Consider the following 16,288-nt stretch of genomic DNA (forward strand, 5'->3'; position numbering starts at 1 on the left):
TAGTGTAAATGTTGCTGAGCAACATTCATTTGTGAACTTTGAATTCTAGTGCCTCGTCACGACATTGCTGAACCAGGAATCATAACTAGCTCTACGCTTATGACTGGTGTCTGGTGAATACTTTAGATGGAGAGGAAGAGATTTTTAAATCTACACTTGAAGTCTTTGATAGTTGTCTAATGAATAAGTCTAATGAATAAGCAAACTTATCTTTGATGGATGAGAGATTCAGTTAGGCTTACTCTTTTTGTTTTGTTTTTTATCGGTGGCCAGTGAATCCCACGGATAGGGATGGAAACTGTTTCAATGATGCATGCATTTTTTTCTTCTAAACCTAAAGAATACATTTTATTGGGAGATACTTTATTAACATCAGTCTAATCCTTCCATCACTCCTATACGCCACCTCCGCTCTCTTCCACATCTCAGGCGACTAGATCCGACTTCCTCATCCTCACTACGAACTCCATCTCGTGAAAGCATCACCAATGATAACGGTTATTTTAAAATTCCCCGCACCGACAACGGACGCCTTAAAATGCATGTTTATAAATATTTTCTGTTCAAAGAAACTTTATCTTTCATTCCACAAAATATGTGCATACACTCGTGTTACACCCTGTAGCCGTCAAAGAGCAACCTTTGATTAAAGCAGTAGGTTTTTTCTTGAAAAAAAAAAAAAAAAAAAACAAACAAACAAACATATGAAATAGCCTTAAACGAGAACGTCACCTTTCATATTTCTTATCCTTTCAGCATATTATAATATGCTTATGGTAGCAGGTCTAGTAGGTATACATGTGAAACTAATTTGAATTAATTTATATTTAGAAGAAATGAATAGCTACAGAAACATCAACCTAAGAAAGCTTTAAGGAAAGTAAGCCTTTCTTGATGTATTCGTCAGTTTTGACTCCCACAGCTTTCCAAGGTGTCCAAATGAAACAGGATGATATGCAAGGAATTCGATAGAAAATAAGACTGAATTATATTCGTTTGATTTTTTTATGATTGCTTTTTGACTTTGAATAGCTAGGTCTGAGTTAATTATGTTAAGCAATTATGAAAAGGATAAGAAGAAAGGCGAACATGGCTAATAAAACAAGAATAACGGGAGTAGTCAAATAAAGCAGATTAATATTATATATATATATATATATATATATATATATATATATATATATATATATATATATTGTCGATTTAAATATTCATTAATATTACGTATCCGAGAGAGTATGCTGCTGAAAACAGACCTAGGCTAATCATGTGGGAAAGTCAGAAGTCAAATTTAGGCCCACTAAATGTGTCATGCAAATTATTTTATTGATTAAAGGACAAAATTAGTTTAACTAAACATCGTTTTCAAAGAATGTTAACGCCTTCATGTATTATTTATCGGCTGTAGGAGACGAAATGACAACATCCCAGTGCAGTACGATATGTTGAGTCAAGACTCGAGCGGCAGCAAAGCCAACTTCAAAATTTCGGTATGCTGTCACGAAGCTAGAGTTGTAGGTTGCCAGTTTAGTGATATCCGAACGAAATCCTCTGAAAATTGTCGCTTCAGTTTTGGAACTACTGTACAAGATATGAAGCCTACGTGGAACATTTGTCGTGAAAGAGACACGTTTATATTCACAGCTGCCAAGGATATATAGAAAAAAAAAACAGACTATGCTATCGAGGTTCCTCAGCAGTTGGTGCTACCAAAACAGACAAGGGCTTATCAAGCCCTTTTTTAAATAAAGCTTCAAACTCGAGGAGTTGTCCCTCAAACAAAGAGGAGATATGGACAATAATGAGTTGACCTCAAAGATATTGCATTGAAAATTGATATCTGACTGAAGTCCACTGCATGTAGCTTTTTGTCTTTACACATTTTGGTTACGAGTTCTGGAGATGGTGTTGGCTCCTAGGCCTACTGAAGATGGTGTTGAATCCTAATTCTAGGCCTACTGGAGATGGTGTTGAATCCTAGACCTACTGGAGATGGTGTTGAATCCTAGACCTACTGGAGATGGGGTTGACCTCTAGGTATCTTTGCGCTCAATGCCAAACGCAGTTGTTTCATGGCTCTCTCTCTCTCTCTCTCTCACACACACACACACACACATATGCACAGATTCTAAAATGCTGCACTGTCAAACTCATAATTCTAATCTACCCAAGAGAGAGAGAGAGAGAGAGAGAGAGAGAGAGAATTTTAAATCATTCACTACTTTACTTTTTTTTTTGAGGTCCTGGGCTAGACATGACATTGCATTGCTCACTCACCATCCCTTCACTCTCTCTCTCTCTCTTCCCACCTACATAAAATAGATGACTGATTTCTAACAACTCAATATAATAATAAATAATACTGGGAGTTCACTTACCATATTGCCAACACAGCAATTACTGTCACGATTGATTACAAATTCCTGCTACAAATCACCAGTGTTTGCGAGATCCCTGTTCCATTTCAGTCTCGTTCGGGCGTTAGAGAGAGAGAGTGTGTGTGTTTCTGTGTGTGGGCTTGTGCGTGTGTGCGAGTATGCGTATGTTTAAGTTTCATATCAGCTGAGAACGATAAGATAAAAAGGCAATTCTAAAAAAAAAGTCTTCCGTTTTTTTATAAATGTGATATTCGTTTTACCGCGGTACAGGAACGCCGCTTCCCATCCTAATCTGGTTTATACGTTCGTTTGTTGTACAGTATAGTCTGCTTAAGTTTATTTTCTATCAGAATAAAAGATAAATAAAGTCTTTCTATTCACCAACGTCATCCTAAGCATATTTTCAATTCAGGGAGAAAATCAGATGTTCCCAAGGCTGGTTTTATTAGGTTCATTGAAATGAACCTAATAAAACTTCGACTTTTAAACGCAAAAGAGAACAGTACCGAGTGTTAGCTGTGTTGGTGGGACAAATGGTATCTTACAATTAGTAGGAATTATCTTTTGTATGTTTACACACGCCACACACACACACACACACACACACACACACACACACACACACACACACATATATATATATATATATATATATATATATATATATGTGTGTGGTGTGTGTGTATTAATGAAAAAGTACTGATAACCCTAACCAAATGAGTAACTTTATCATCATAACTCATAAAGAATTAATATCGAATGATCACATATATCAAAAATGTACCCAACTATGTAAATCAGCCGTTGATAATGTAATCAGTTAGACACAGTCTTCAATGAAATATTCACTTTAAGAATTATCGTGCAGTCTATAGTTATGTCTCTCGTAGTTGCATAGTACTACAATTCGCGCCAGATGTACGATCATGGGTAACTTTAACCTCAAATCAAATGGAAACTACTGAGGCTAGAGGGCTGCAATTCGGCATGTTTGATGATTGGAGGGTGGATGATCAACATACCAATTTGCAGTCCTCCATCCTCATTAGTTTTCAAGATCTGAAGGCGGACAGGAAAAGTATTTTTCGAAAGTTGCTTGTCTTTTTACCTATTTAGTTATTCATTTGTTAATTTATTGATTCATTTCTAATCATTTATTTCTCCCATATTCTTTGGAAACTTGAATTTCAAGCCAATGTTCTCTGTGAGCTTGTTCCATATGAATAGGGTTCATTTTTTTAATAATAATAATAATAATAATAATAATAATAATAATAATAATAATAATAATAATAAAATAATAATAATAATAATAATAATAATAATAATAATAATAATAATAATAATAATAGCCATGATTCCCATGACAAAAGTACTACAGAAGATGGATGCCGGGTACCAACTCAAGAAAAGAGGCAACAGAATCAACCATCTGATGTTCATGGATGACATTAAGCTGTATGGTAAGAGCATCAAGGAAATAGATACCCTAATCCAGACTGTAAGGATTGTATCTGGGGACATCAGGATGGAGTTTGGAATAGAAAAATGCGCCTTAGTTAACATACAAAAAGGCAAAGTAACGAGAACTGAAGGGATAAAGCTACCAGATGGGAGCAATATCAAACACATAGATAAGACAGGATACAAATACCTGGGAATAATGGAAGGAGGGGATATAAAACACCAAGAGATGAAGGACACGATCAGGAAAGAATATATGCAGAGACTCAAGGCGATACTCAAGTCAAAACTCAACGCCGGAAATATGATAAAAGCCATAAACACATGGGCAGTACAGTGCAGGAATAGTCGAATGGACGAAGTCAGAACTCCGCAGCATAGATCAGAAAACCAGGAAACATATGACAATACACAAAGCACTACACCCAAGAGCAAATACGGACAGACTATACATAACACGAAAGGAAGGAGGGAGAGGACTACTAAGTATAGAGGACTGCGTCAACATCGAGAACAGAGCACTCGGGCAATATCTGAAAACCAGTGAAGACGAGTGGCTAAAGAGTGCATGGGAAGAAAGACTAATAAAAGTAGACGAAGACCTAGAAATATACAGAGACAGGAAAATGACAGACAGAACAGAGGACTGGCACAGCAAACCAATGCACGGACAATACATGAGACAGACTAAAGAACTAGCCAGCGATGACACATGGCAATGGCTACAGAGGGGAGAGCTAAAGAAGGAAACTGAAGGAATGATAACAGCGGCACAAGATCAGGCCCTAAGAACCAGATATGTTCAAAGAACGACTGACGGAAATAACATCTCTCCCATATGTAGGAACTGCAATACGAAAAATGAAACCATAAACCACATAGCAAGCGAATGCCCGGCACTTGCACAGAACCAGTACAAAAAGAGGCATGATTCAGCGGCAAAAGCCCTCCACTGGAGCCTGTGCAAGAAACATCAGCTACCTTGCAGTAATAAGTGGTACAAGCACCAACCTGAGGGAGTGATAGAAAACGATCACGCAAAGATCCTCTGGGACTATGGTATCAGAACGAATAGGGTGATACGTGCAAACAGACCAGACGTGACGTTGATTGACAAAGTCAAGAAGAAAGTATCACTCATTGATGTCGCAATACCATGGGACACCAGAGTTGAAGAGAAAGAGAGGGAAAAAATGGATAAGTATCAAGATCTGAAAATAGAAATAAGAAGGATATGGGATATGCCAGTGGAAATCGTACCCATAATCATAGGAGCACTAAGCACGATCCCAAGATCCCTGAAAAGGAATCTAGAAAAACTAGACGCTGAAGTAGCTCCAGGACTCATGCAGAAGAATGTGATCCTAGAAACGGCACACATAGTAAGAAGAGTGATGGACTCCTAAGGAGGCAGGATGCAACCCGGAACCCCACACTATAAATACCACCCAGTCGAATTGGAGGACTGTGATAGAGCACACACAAAAAAAATAAATAAATAAATAAAAAAAAATAATAATAATAATGTAGTTATATGAACGTTCCCATCGATAACCTAGCATCTTTATAAATAAAAAAAATGAGATGCAACCATATTGGTGTTGAAAAGTGCAAAAACATAACTTTCACGATGAAAGTTCGAGTGTAAAATATATGAAATGATAAAGATGGCGTAATCATTAATGCTGTATTTGTAATCTCTGGAAAAGCAAGGGGAAAAAATAAAATAAACCCCTGGGTTAGTTATCTGATTAGAGTATAAATCGTCTCAACAAGTGGCAACACCCGGACAACAATGTTACGAATGACAGAGATAAACGCTGTCATATCAAAGAAAGAAAGAAAAAAAATCTTTCCATGACAACAACTCAAATTGAAAGCGTGCGTCCTGAAATATTCAGTCGATTGAAAATATGTTAACGATTAGAGATTAGAGTACAGGACCTTGCCCGGATAACACCTTGATCGTGCATAGATTGTTACATATTGATTAATGCAGCCAAGATAGTATAAACATAGCACCCAAATTTTTCGATAAGATTTGATAAAAAGTTAAAATATTTAATATTTTTAAACAATTAATCAGTGTTATTTTTTTAATACCTGTCGAAACAAAGTTGATAATGGAGATAGTGTTGACAATTACGTAGAAAATAGGTGAATTGACTGTTAAAGAAAATTTTAAGTATTAAACTGACACTTATCTGAGCCGAGTCTTATCCTAAGGTAGCCCAAAGCAAAGGCGTTTGATGTCGAATACTGGATTTTAACTAAACAAGGGGATACGTACAGAGAATATATCTTATCATCAAGCCAAGAAGTGTCTAAAGTGTGAGAAAAACCCTAGCAAAGTGTAAAAGAATGTAGATTAATTCGCGTAAATTCTCGAGAGAATCATTATAGGGAGTTGCCGATGTAAGAAGCAACACTTAAACTGAAAATGTAAACATTGAGCTTCTTCTTCCATCTCTCCGCATCGACTCCCGGTCACCGCCGTTTCCAAGGATTGCTATGTCGTGAATTGCGTCATATTCGGGCGAAAAAAGGACCAGACATGAATTTCAGAAGAGGTGCAGACATATTCTCGCGTGGAGCGAGGTGGAGGACGTCGAAGTCGCGAGCTCCAAGGTTCTTTTTGGGTCTAAAACCGAGTGACATGAGGTTCCGGTTCGTCAACACTTGGTCTCCTCTGGCTTCGGCCTTCAACACTAAACCCAATAAGCTTTTGAGTCTGCAGTTTGCCAAGGATGTTACGGTGAGTAGACGAATTATATAATGGCTTTCTGTCGATTTTAGTGGCCCTATATTTTCAGAAGTTTATTTTTAAGTGAATTTTAGAGCCATCGACTAGAGCTGAGGTACCTATAATTTTTCATGGGTTCCGCTTACTGTAGGACAGAGTTTAAAGGTAAATTCTAGGTTAATTACAGCTGGGCAAAAAATTACTTTAAATTCTTGTTGAGTAGGTAAAATTCTGTACAATAATGGCAACTGCCATAGTATAGCATGTCACAGAGTACCGGCTTCTACTGTTGAGTTTTGGTATTGAAGTAAATGGTTACTGCCATGTCTTTCAATTAATTTTATAAGAACAGAAGATTTGAAGATCAAAGACACCTACCAACCTGTTTCAACAAGGATGATTTCTAACCCAGCGTAAATGATGGAATCGACCTCATGTCGACCACCTGGACGGTAGTGCGACCACCTTTCCCAAAAAATAACTTTAAACAGGATAGGCATCGGTCACGAGCCAGCGCCAGTGGAAGCAACCCCTCGAGACCTCTACTTTCCTCTTAAAGTATTAAGTGTTGAAGTTATTTTTTTGTTATGGTGGTCGTGCTACCATCCGTGTGGTTGCCAGGAGGCCATTTGATCATTTACCCTATCCTCGGGCACCCTAATGGTCGAGTGATTTATAGCCTAAATGTGTAAAATTCTCATTGGCCTAACTTTTAAAATTTTGAATCGATATTTGTATCTGTTTGGATATTCTCTCCAAAATCTTCATTGGATGTAATGCATGCACCTTTGACTACCTAGTTCTTGTGGAATTTGTCTCAGATGCAATATTAATGCAGTATACAGAAAAATGTTTTAAAAGTTTTTATGGCCAAGTTCCGTTAGCTGCTCTCCCACTGACAGTTAGGTATGATGTGACATACTAGGTTAGGTTAGGATGCAACCTTGTCATGCTGCTCCACTTTTTGGCTGAGATTGTAGGGTTCTCCCTCATTGGGTATGACAAGTGTTCTATGTTAGGATAAGTTATTGTTTATCCATGTAATTACCATTAGTCACAATAGAATGGAAAAAGTGTTGGTTGGAGGCCTTCTAATACCCAAAGAAAACTAGGGTGCATGCGGATTGAGGTGCGAGTTGCAGTGTGTGTGTGTGTGTATGTACATATCAGTGCATCAGTTAGGTTGCAATTTCATCGAAGAAAGGTTGTAATATTTCCAGGATTCATTATCGTCCTCATTCTTTACAGGGTTTGTTTGGTGTACCTGAACTGAGAGAGCCAGAGGGCTTTTACCTGTTAAAAGAAAATGCCATTCACGAGACCCACTACTTGGTGGCCGAGTGCTGTTCTCCAAGTAGGTCCAGGAAAATGGTGGAGGTTAGTATTTGGTTGTGAAGTATATTTCTCTTTTTTGGTCAGATTTATATGTTGGAAAAATTAGTTCAGTTGAATTTTTCAATGTAGCTTATGTTTCCTTATATTTCTACACAGAATTTCTGAAATATACGTGAACCTTTGGTTGAGATACAGAATTTTAAGGACTTGAGTGCAGGCCAGTCTTTGTGGATTCATGTGATTTTGATGACAGAAATTATCATCTGTACAAATTAACACACAAACTATTAGTTTTCATTTGCTCTGTTTTGGTGCCATTTGCAGCTAGTGTCAGTAAAAAAATTAAATTAAAATAATAGCTGTATTCCATGAAATACAGGAATTTTTTTCCAAGTTTCTGTGAACTGTATTTTAAAATGTTACCATTCCCTGCTTTGCACAAGACTCAGAATGTTATTTTAATCCCAAACAGTAGCAACTACTAAACAAATTTTGAAATGACACGTATTTAAGGTTAATATCATGTATTCTATTTATAATCAGTAGTTCTGACTTTGTCAAATGTACATGTGTGTGAGATAGTTTTCGTTTTTGTCTCTTTAATAGGTATTTGACCACCTGTCTGACACACTGTGCCGTGTTGCTGATTTAGCAGAGTTCATCCGCATGGCTCACCCCCAGGCACGATACTCGCATGCCGCAGAAGATGCCTGCATTGCGATTGGTGGACTTGTGGAACAGTAAGGAAACTTTCTGAGTATTGTAATAGTTTTTAAGTAAACAATATGATTTATTTATAGTAAGTTTTCTGTGTTAATATTCTTTAGTAGAGTGAGACTGCTTTGTCAAATTACTAATAGGGTTCGTAGGGCTCACCCAGAGGATTAGAAAATTTAAAATGGGACTGTAAAGTAAAAGAAAGTAGTAAAAAAAATGAGATTAGTCCAAAGGGAATGCATGTAAAGCACAAGGAAGAAAGCAGGGACCTAGATATGAAACCAACATTAAGTCTGGAGAAAGTAATGTCGCCCACAATGAAACTGTGATAAGTACTGACTAAGGAACTATCAGCTTTGTTAGAACCATCTGAAAAATAAAGACTATTGTAAATACATGCAGAATGGAAAACATAATGTATATATCACCCGAAAGGACTACAAATGACATTATATTATTATTGTAAGGAAGTTTTTACTGCTCAGTCAAGGTCTTGAGTCGGTTATGGATGGCCCAAAAGATTATTTTGTTTTTGAATGAATGGGAAGTTAAATTTTAATAGGTTACAACTTCTGAAAGGTTGAATAAAATGGAAATTGAAGGTGCTGAAAGCATTGCTCTAAGGCACATGTTTCCAAGCCTTTCTGTTCATTGTTGGATTTCGTAAATCAGAATTGTCTCATGAAATGTTTTGCAGTTGTTTGACCATTAAGATAGTATGTATTCTCGAGTCAGTTGTACTTCCACTTATTGTTTTTTTTCTAGGCTAAATACGCACAGACAACTGTATGATGCATTATTGGATGTTGTTAAAAATGGTGACAAGTTTCCTACCTCTGATGTGGATAAACACGTAGGAAAGCTCTTCCTTTTTGATTTTGAACAGTCTGGTAAGTTTTTTTTCTAGCTTTCCTGTCATTATCTGTAGTCTCTAGTAGATGGCATTGTGTTCTGTAAAGAAGTAAGAAACATTATTTCAAATAGTTGATTATTAAAATTTTTGTAGAAGTTAGCACTAATACATAGACTATGTTTCAGGATTTCCCTGAACTGGTTGTGCAGTTTAAACCTCAAAAGCTCAAGCAAGGATGCTTTATGTTACTACTCTAAAACAATTCGCCTTATCTTTTAATAATTGGTTTATTAATATATCTTTTTCTTTTCTATTATCTTCAGTAATTTCCTTGTGGCTTGAATTTCAAGTTGATGGCCCCTGTAGACTCGTTCCAATGAATAAGGGTTTCCCTTCTGAATATAATAATAATGATAATATTATATTAATTCTTTATGATTTCTTCTCAAGGAATCCACCTCGATGAATCAAAGAGAAGAAGAGTCGTCAGTTTAAATGAGTCCATCCTAACTTTGGGACAGCATTTTATGAATGGAACCTTGCAGCCAAGGGCAATCCCCAAGAGCAATCTTCCAGAAAATATAAGACAGCAGTAAGAGTTCTCGTGTTCTTTGTTTTGGAGTTAGATATAAGAACCAGACTGCTTTGCAGGACATTTTTATACAAAATGCCAGTGGTGTGTAGATATTTTTCAATGCAGTAGTAGGTAGAGTACCTTTAAAAATTGTATAGTGTTTTGCTCTTTATGCTGTGCTCCATTGTCAGAATATTACACAGTGATAAATAATAGTTTAATAAAACTGTTGAATGGTAGGTTGAAAATGTATTATTAGTAAACATTTTAGTGAACTCTTCACTGAAGAATGGGATGGTAGTTTCTGACAAGCTGAAGAGTTGATTATAATTTTAACCATATTATCTTCAATGCCCTACTTGCTAAGGATCATTGTATCCTGACTATTTTTACAGTAAATTGTCATCTTTTTCAGGTTTGCTCTAGACGGAGATAACATCGTTGTAACGGGGTTGTACGCAGATGCACATATGGAGATCACGAGGGAAGCTGCTTACAAAATCTTCTTGTACCCTGATCGTCATCAGGAATCACTCCTGACCGAGTTGTTATGTGGAAGACATGAAATGGCCACCACCTGTGGTTTCCCCTCGTATGCACACAGGTTGGTGCCTCTGGCATGTTGTTCGTTAAAGATATATCTTGACTGGAATTTTTCTCGTTACTTTTAAAGATAAATGTAGGATTACTTTTTTATTTTAGTTCCTTACATTCAACGTCTTGCTTAGTGCTCTGTAGATGCAGAAATGCTGCCATAAAGTTATATGTTTTTTTTTTTTTAAGTATGGATGCTGTTTTTTAAATGATGAGATACCTCTAAAATGACAGTGAAAATGGAGTAAATTTAGTTAAAGGAAGTTGGATATGTTAGGTGGGAAGAGACTCCTTTTATTTTAAGAACAAGTTTATCCTCCTGTTGATGGAAAGTAAAAAAAAAAATCTTTTATATATGAGAGAAATGTGTTGATTTTTATAAGACAATCCATGTTGTTTTGCTTTAAATGTTGACTGTTTTCATTTTCAGAGCCGTAAAAGGGAGTCTGGCTGAAACGCCAGAATTAGTACAGAATTTCTTGAATCTTTTGTCCCAGGAAGTACGACCCAGAGCAGAAGAGGATTTTGCAGAGATGTTCGTCATGAAGAAAACACAGAATAAATATTCAAAGGTACGGCGGTGTTGAGCAGAGCTGTGCAGTGTGTAATTTTACTTGGGGAATGAATTTAGTTAGGTCTAGGCTTAAAAACATTTGAACTGTAAACATGAAATTAATAAAAAAAAAGTAATATGCAATAATACATCTCTGCAAATAGGGAGAACTGAAGTGCAGTATCCCTTCATTGTCAGTTCTCATTTCTGTATGTTGGCAACTTCCAGAATCCTTATCTTCCAGACAAAATTCTTTGTAATGATAGTATCCTTTTTTTCTTCGCAAGAGCCGTTACAACTCTTATTTTGTTTCAGAGTCTGGCACCTTGGGACGTCCCTTACTTCACAGGACAAGCACGGCAGAATAAGTTCAACTTAAACACCTCCGAACTGTCGCCATATTTGTCCTTGGGTGCTGTCATGGATGGCTTGAATCGTCTCTTGTTTAGTCTTTATGATGTTATATTAGAAGTGGAAGAGCCTAAGAATGGTGAATTGTGGGCGAGTGATGTATACAAAGTGGCAGGTAAGCATGCTCTTTTTATCATACTGTATAATGTTTGGTCAGGTATAGTAAAGACTCCTGTCTATCTGTCCATCAGTCACATTTTCTTTAATCGGTTGTTGTGTGACAAGGGTTTTTATTTCAGTAATATTTAAAGGAAATCTTGCAATTAATGTAATCTTAGTTAACTTGTAAGGTTGTCTGGCTTTGAAATGTAGATTTATTGTTACAAAACTTTAGTTTTGAGGGTTGTCATCTGTGTATATATAATTAAGCAATTTCATTGTATCATGAGTAATATTTCCTGTTTTTTTTTTTGTAGTAAAGCATAGCACTGAAGGATTGCTGGGTTACATATACTGTGATTTTTATGAAAGGCCAGGAAAAGCTCACCAAGACTGTCATTTCACTATCAGAGGAGGAAAACTTCTTCCCGATGGAACTTACCAGGTTCGTGTTTCTAGAGGTCTTCAGTGTTGACCATCCGTCTGTGTAAAGATCTGCAGTTTATTAAGTAAGGCTCGTTAACTGATTCAATAACAAACTATATGTATTGGTAGTGATAAAGTATGTTAATTTTTATTTCCTTGCCAAATAGGATCCTGTTGTAGTGTTGCACTTAAACTTACCAGCTCCATCTTGGTCCAGCCCTTCTCTTCTAACTCCTGGAATGGTTGAGAATCTTTTCCACGAAATGGGACATGCCCTTCACTCTATGTTGGCCAGGTGAGTTTAGGCATAGTCTTTATCTTGAATATGTGGCTATTCATTGTTTGGAGTGTTGCTGTGGAATTAAATAATAGATTTATTAAAATGTACATGAATTATTAAAATTATACAAGAGCATCTGTGCTTAAACTTTTGAGGTCTTAACTTGTAGGACACAGTACCAGCACGTCACTGGAACCAGGTGCAGCACGGATTTTGCAGAGGTTCCATCCATCCTGATGGAGTTCTTTGCCATGGACACGAGGGTACTTAGCACATTTGCACGCCACTACAAGACTGGCGAACCAATCCCTGATGAGCTGCTGGAACGACTCGTAGGATCCAAGTCTATATTTGGTGCTTCAGAGATGCAGTTGCAAGTAAGAGTATGATATATATCACCAAGTAAATAAACAGTTCTATACGCATGGTTATTTTTTTTATGTGAGGTACTATATATCTACTTTTACACCCAAAGTTCATGAAGAAGTTTCATTTACAGTTTACAGGTATTGAAAACCTATGAAATTTTATTTCCGTACTATAAAATTTATATTTTTATTTATAATTATCTTTATATTAATATGGTCACATTAATGTATACTGTTACTGTGTTTAAGCTAATCAATTTTCAAACATGTAGTGAATTTTTGATAAAACAAATTACAATTGGGACACTATATTCTTTGCCGAATAGATGAGTGTCGAAATTTAGGAAATTATTATTACTAGTTGTAATCATCAAATGCCTTCATATCAGAAATGATGTTCTTCAAATACTTTTCATGTCAGAAATGGGTTTTGTCACCGAACAGACTTTTAGATTATTCAATGTATTGAACCTCCTGTCTCTTTTCAGACATTTTACTCCATCCTCGATCAAAGATATCACGATACCGAGGAATGGCCGAGGACCAAGAGCACTACAGAGATTTTGCAAGAAGTCCAGACAGAGTCATATAGTCTGCCATATGTAACAAATACAGTAAGTCAAGGTCAACTCTCATTTGTTACCATTCATTCCTTTTGCTGTACCTCTGTTCATTTTCTCTCTCCTCTGTCATACTTTTCAACCTGTCCTAACAGTTATTGCAGTGTAACTGCAAGGTTTTCCTCCTCTTACACCTTTCAAACCTTCTTTGCAAAGTTTTCCTTTGTGTTGAGTGACACTGAAAGGTCCAGATGCTTGGCTATAACTCCCAAACGTATCTTACAAAAATCAATAACTTAAGAATTGTTTGGGTAAGCCCAGATACACTTTTTTTTCTTATTGTTTTGGTCTCGTATAGACAAAGAATGGCATATAAATTTTATTATGCGCTTCATATTTGTTGATACACTGACAGTGAAGTGATAAATCTGTTGTTTTATATAGGTTTGTTCTTATTATAAGTAAATTTAGTTATATTAGATATAACTTAATTATTATTATGCAAAAGGTTAATTGAAATAAGTTGTAATTTTTCAGGGGAATTAAAATTTATAAAGGCTGAATTACCAATAATTCTTTTGTCTTAATTCTTAGGCTTGGCAACTAAGGTTTGGTCATCTTGTTGGATACGGTGCAAAATATTATGCATACCTTGTCTCTCGTGCTGTGGCCTCTTGGATATGGCAGAAATATTTTGCCAATGACCCATTTAGTAGGTAAGTTGAGTTATTTTGCCAATGACCTGTTTAGTAGGTAAGTTAAGTTCTGTTTGTAGTTACTGTATATTAAAAATTAGGTAAGTCAGAGCTGTTGTTTGTAGAAGAAACCAAGATAAGTGTGCGTGACATTCCCTCTAGCAAAAGACTAATCTGTGTAGTGCATTGCACAAGATGAAGTCCCTAGCAGGACAGGACCCCGTAGGGGGCTAGCACCTTCAGTGTACCCCAAGCAGTGCAGTGTATGTATTACTTACGGTTCCTTGAAGCATCCCTTTGGTCCCTAGATGCAAAACCTTTCATTTTACTATATCTTCATTCTGTCTTTCTTCTCTGTCTTTCCAAAGTCTCCTAACAATTTGGTTTTCCTCTTGTTGCACCTTCTTTACTCTCAATTTCACATTCAGTACCAAATGACCTCATAGGTCCCAGTGCTTTGGTCTTTGTCCTACCTCTCTATTATGATAGCTGTATTTCCCATGTCAGTCTGTGGTAAATTGATGTCTAAAACTCCAATATGTATCCATAGCATTATTTTGTTTTTCCAAGTAGAGATATGTTGGACAGCATAATAAAGTACAATGCTAATGTGTGTTTCTAATGTTGGGATAGGAAGCTCTGCATTTATCTAGAAGTATATTAAAATCTAGGCAGGATCAATCACACTAGTAAGCCGCTGATATATTTTGAATGAACTCTGGGCTTCTGCTTAATTTCTGACTTATATTTGTTGGAGCTTCCCAAAAGTTCCTTCCATTGATGAGGAAAACTTATTCTTCCAACAAGTAAATGCAAGTCTCATATGCTCAGTGTTTCAAGTATTGTCGGTTAACTGATTTGAATCTGACCTGGTGCAACTGAATGCATTTTTGTGACGGCAGTGAAAGGATTCAGTTAAGCTTTACAGTATATTGACACCTCATGAACTCCAAAGAAACCTCAGAATCCTTGGAGCCCATTTAATTCCTGGTGATCAACAGTTCAGTTTTATGACTTGTATCTGTAAATCATCATGTAAGTACTCAACCCCATTTTATTTTCTTGATGAACTTGAAAAGTAGTTATTTTGTGTTATATCAAGCGAACCCTTGCATTAGCTTGTTTAGGTTAACGTTGAGAGTATCCTCATATTATTAAAGGAATGAGAATATTTTGTTTAAATAGCATTCGGTGATTTTATTTAACACAGAAGATCATCTGTTATATCAAGCGAACCCTTGCATTAGCTTGTTTAGGTTAACGTTGAGAGTATCCTCATATTATTAAAGGAATGAGAACATTTTGTTTAAATAGCATTCGGTGATTTTATTTAACACAGAAGATCATCTGTTGGGTAATAGTGCCATCAGTGCACCTCACGTGGTGGACAATAGGCATTACTTAAAGTTCTTAGCGGCATCTCTTCAGCCTCTATATTCTTTTTCTTCCATCTTACTTTCCACCCTCTCCTAACAATTGTTTCAACATTAATTTCATCACTGAATGATCTGGTAGGTTTCCACGTGTGGCCATAGGCCTGATTTTATATTTCAGTTCTAGTGTGTACAGCATTTTTGAAACTCTGTAGTGTAAATGATCTGGTAGGTCTCCACGTGTGGCCATAGGCCTAGATTTTATATTTTGCTTCCGATACAGCAGTTTTGAAACTGTTTCACTGTGTATTGTTTTGTATACATTTTTTATACGTTACATTTGTATTTCTTGCTTAAAAGGTAATTACTTTTAACAGAGAAATGGGTGAAAAGTACAGAAGAGAAGTACTTGCACATGGAGGAGGGAAGCCGCCTCTCGCCATGGTTGGAGAATTTCTAGGCCGAGAAGTCAGTGCGGAGGCCATGGTGGAAGCTTTAATGACGGACCTAGACTTGAAGAAACAGAAGGTCGAAAGTGTATTGAAGCACTAGTTTTTATTCTCTATTTATATCAATTTGATCCTCTGAAGATTTTATCTCAAAAGTGCTGTAGCATCGTTTTAAACTTAAATTGCCCCTTTTTTATATAATATAATATGGTCCCAGGAATTTTATTTGTAATTTTTCATGTGCACCTAAGTCAGTGCATTGCTACGTTCTCAAGTTCTTGAATTGCAGAAAACAAAATTTTTTTAAGGGAGAGTCGGCCAATTTCTTCCCTTAGGACATTTGCACAAATTGTGCTTTTACTTTACTGTATACTATGCGCCTGATATGAAATATGCACAGTATAGCCATATGTGTT

The 16,288-nt window shown here is 36.4% G+C and overlaps 2 protein-coding genes across 3 annotated transcripts in view; one reads left to right on the forward strand and one right to left on the reverse strand.

Annotated features, from left to right (window-relative positions):
• The window catches only part of LOC135214295 (galactosylceramide sulfotransferase-like), a 7,378-nt gene extending 4,842 nt beyond the window's left edge, over positions 1-2,536 (reverse strand). Inside the window, exon 1 of one of the 2 annotated variants that reach the window (XM_064248444.1) lies at positions 2,379-2,536. Coding sequence is in view for 1 of the 2 variants with exons in the window: in XM_064248443.1 (XP_064104513.1) it covers positions 2,379-2,381 (3 nt within the window). In the remaining variant the exon portion in view is untranslated. The remainder of the gene's footprint in view (positions 1-2,378) is intronic. The other variant, XM_064248443.1, reaches the window with a different exon arrangement.
• A 3,485-nt stretch (positions 2,537-6,021) lies between these two features.
• Positions 6,022-16,048, forward strand: LOC135214296 (mitochondrial intermediate peptidase-like). The gene is made up of 14 exons (XM_064248445.1): positions 6,022-6,597; positions 7,834-7,962; positions 8,527-8,660; positions 9,403-9,527; positions 9,941-10,082; positions 10,480-10,668; positions 11,089-11,230; positions 11,527-11,737; positions 12,039-12,166; positions 12,315-12,442; positions 12,597-12,804; positions 13,284-13,409; positions 13,950-14,071; positions 15,801-16,048. Exons 1-14 carry the CDS (start codon positions 6,397-6,399, stop codon positions 15,973-15,975), a joined length of 2,160 nt encoding a protein of 719 aa, XP_064104515.1. The 5' UTR covers positions 6,022-6,396; the 3' UTR covers positions 15,976-16,048.
• The last annotated feature ends 240 nt before the right edge of the window (positions 16,049-16,288 follow it).

Source organism: Macrobrachium nipponense, chromosome 45 (assembly GCF_015104395.2).
Source record: "Macrobrachium nipponense isolate FS-2020 chromosome 45, ASM1510439v2, whole genome shotgun sequence".
Taxonomy (NCBI): Eukaryota; Metazoa; Arthropoda; class Malacostraca; order Decapoda; family Palaemonidae; genus Macrobrachium; species Macrobrachium nipponense.